This window comes from Eurypyga helias, unplaced genomic scaffold (assembly GCF_000690775.1).
Source record: "Eurypyga helias isolate BGI_N326 unplaced genomic scaffold, ASM69077v1 scaffold20037, whole genome shotgun sequence".
Lineage (NCBI taxonomy): Eukaryota > Metazoa > Chordata > Aves > Eurypygiformes > Eurypygidae > Eurypyga > Eurypyga helias.
In genome coordinates, this window is record NW_010261345.1 from 10,140 (window position 1) to 12,347 (window position 2,208).

Sequence of the window (2,208 nt, forward strand, 5' to 3'; positions counted from 1 at the left end):
AGACAGGGATGGAGGGATAGAGCAGGGATGCGAGGGACTCGCGCTGGGAAACCCGCGTGGGACCCCAAGGCTGTGAAAGGTGCAGGCTTTCAGCCCGCTGCACGCGTGCTGGAGAGGGTTTGGCCGGTGCCAGCTGTGCCCAGATGTCCTCTCCCACATCCAGACGTGCAGGTGGGACTGTTATTCCTTGCCAGCTGCTAGGGAAGCTGCCCAGCCCCGGCCGCAGGCTGTCCCTGGAGACGAGATTCGGACCTGGCCCCATCTCACCTCTGTGGATGTACTGAGCCACCATGCGGAAATCGTCCTGAAGGAAGCCGCGGGATGTAAGCGCCGGTGTCCCGAACCGCAGGCCGCTGGGCCGCAGGGCGCTGATGTCGCCTGCACCAAAACAAGTCACGCGTGACCAAACCTAGCACCACCGTGCGCGGGATTTCGGCCTGGTTCCCAGTGTGGACCGGGAGCCCTGCAGGAATATCCCTGGGGTGAGGGGCAGGATGCAGCAGGGCTTGTGGGATCCCTCACCAGGGCACGTGTTCTTGTTGCAGGCGATGGAGCAGATCTCCAGCACCCGCTCAGCCCGGCCGCCGTCCGTGCCTCTGCTGCGCAGGTCCAGCAGAATCAGGTGGTTGTCGGAGCCCCCTGCAAGGACAGGGATTGGTGGGGGATGTGGGATTGGGGTAAAGGCTGCTCCCGTGCAGGAATTCAGCCAAAAAGGGCTTGGGATTGCACCCAATGGGTGCAAACATCCTGGTTTTGGGAGCAGAAGGAAGCTGCCCTTGGGAAGGGGCTGCTTTGGAGTGGTTTTGCAGATGCCCTGAGGAATTGTGATGGCAGAGCCCTGCCTGTCACGTCTGTGCACGTGCTGTGCCTGTGGCCTGGCTTGGACCCACACCACACGCAGGGGTTGGCCCTGTCCCACCGCTGAGACCTGTCCTCACCCGTGACGATGTCGTAGCCCAGCTCCATCAGTGCCGAGGAGAGCGCCTTGCAGTTTGCGACCACCTGCTGCTGGTAGGCCTTGAACTCGGGCGTCGTGGCCTGCTGCAGCGCCACGGCGATCCCTGCGGAGGAAGGCAGACTAGGGTGAGTCTGGGGGCTCCCATCAGGAGAGCCGGTGGGGACCTGGAAGCCGAGCGAGCCCCTAACCAAGCCGGTGACACTGCCACGAGCCAAAAGGCAGGATGGGACAAGCCTGGTTGCTCCTCGGGCAGTGCTGGATCAAGCTGGCTGCTCCTTGCCGCATTCCTTCCTTGCCATGAGCCCCTCGGGGCAGCTGGAGCCCCCTGCGCTGGTGCTGGGGGGTTGGACCCCAGCCAGGGCAGCTTCACCGGCCCCCGTGGCCACCCCGGCCCGACGCAGGTGCGTACCTGCAATGGCGTGGTTGTGCGGGCCTCCCTGCAGCCCGGGGAAGACGGCTTGGTTGATGAGGCTCTCCAGGTTGTAGAGCGTTTCCTTGCCCGTCTTGGGGTCCACACTGCGGGTGCCTGCGGGAGAGGAGGGCAGGGTGGCTCAGGAGGCAGCCCACCTCCCTTCTCCCACGGGCTGCTCTCACCCCCAGCCACTGGGGGATTGTGGTTGTTCCTAGTCAAATTTAGACCCTGGTTGGCAATGGGAAGATCCTCAGATGCTCCCAGGAGGCCCCAGACCTTCCTGCTCTCCCTTCTTCCCAGCCAGAGCAGGAAGGAGCTTTAACTTCCCCCCTCCCAGCCTGGGGGGAGAGTTTCTCCCGGCTCCCCGGCCAGGTCAGGCACCTTTGCGGTAGAAGATCATGCCGGCCCTGCAGCCCCTCAGGGTCTTGTGGGTGGTGGTGGAGACGACGTCGCAGTGGTCAAAGGGGGAGGGCACGACACCGGCAGCCACGAGCCCGCTGATGTGGGCCATGTCGGCCATGAGATAGGCACCGTTGGCATCGGCGATCTTCCGCATGCGGGCGTAGTCCAAATTGCGGGAATAGCAGCTGACACCTGCAGGGAGATGGGATGTGGAGGGGACAGGAGCAGATGCTGGAGGACCCTGGGACGGCCCCAGGTCCAGCCCTACAATGGGGATAGCACACAAGCTCCTTCCGTCGTGGCTGTGTCAGAGGTCTCCTCCGGGCACCACAGCATCTGTGGACTTACCGGGGTGCTACTGGCTTCAGGGAGCCACCCCCAGGGTGTCACCGCAGAGGTCGGTAAGGTTTCGATCCTCACCTGCTATGATCAGCTT

At 63.8% G+C, this 2,208-nt stretch overlaps 1 protein-coding gene across 1 annotated transcript in view; it reads right to left on the reverse strand.

Moving 5' to 3' along the window:
- The window catches only part of SHMT1 (serine hydroxymethyltransferase 1 (soluble)), a 4,192-nt gene that overhangs the window by 329 nt on the left and 1,655 nt on the right, over positions 1 to 2,208 (reverse strand). Inside the window, exons 5-9 of the mRNA XM_010155338.1 lie at positions 1,752 to 2,013; positions 1,368 to 1,484; positions 939 to 1,061; positions 523 to 639; positions 268 to 378 (exon numbers count right to left, since the gene is read on the reverse strand). Coding sequence (XP_010153640.1) covers positions 268 to 378; positions 523 to 639; positions 939 to 1,061; positions 1,368 to 1,484; positions 1,752 to 2,013 — 730 coding nt within the window. The remainder of the gene's footprint in view (positions 1 to 267; positions 379 to 522; positions 640 to 938; positions 1,062 to 1,367; positions 1,485 to 1,751; positions 2,014 to 2,208) is intronic.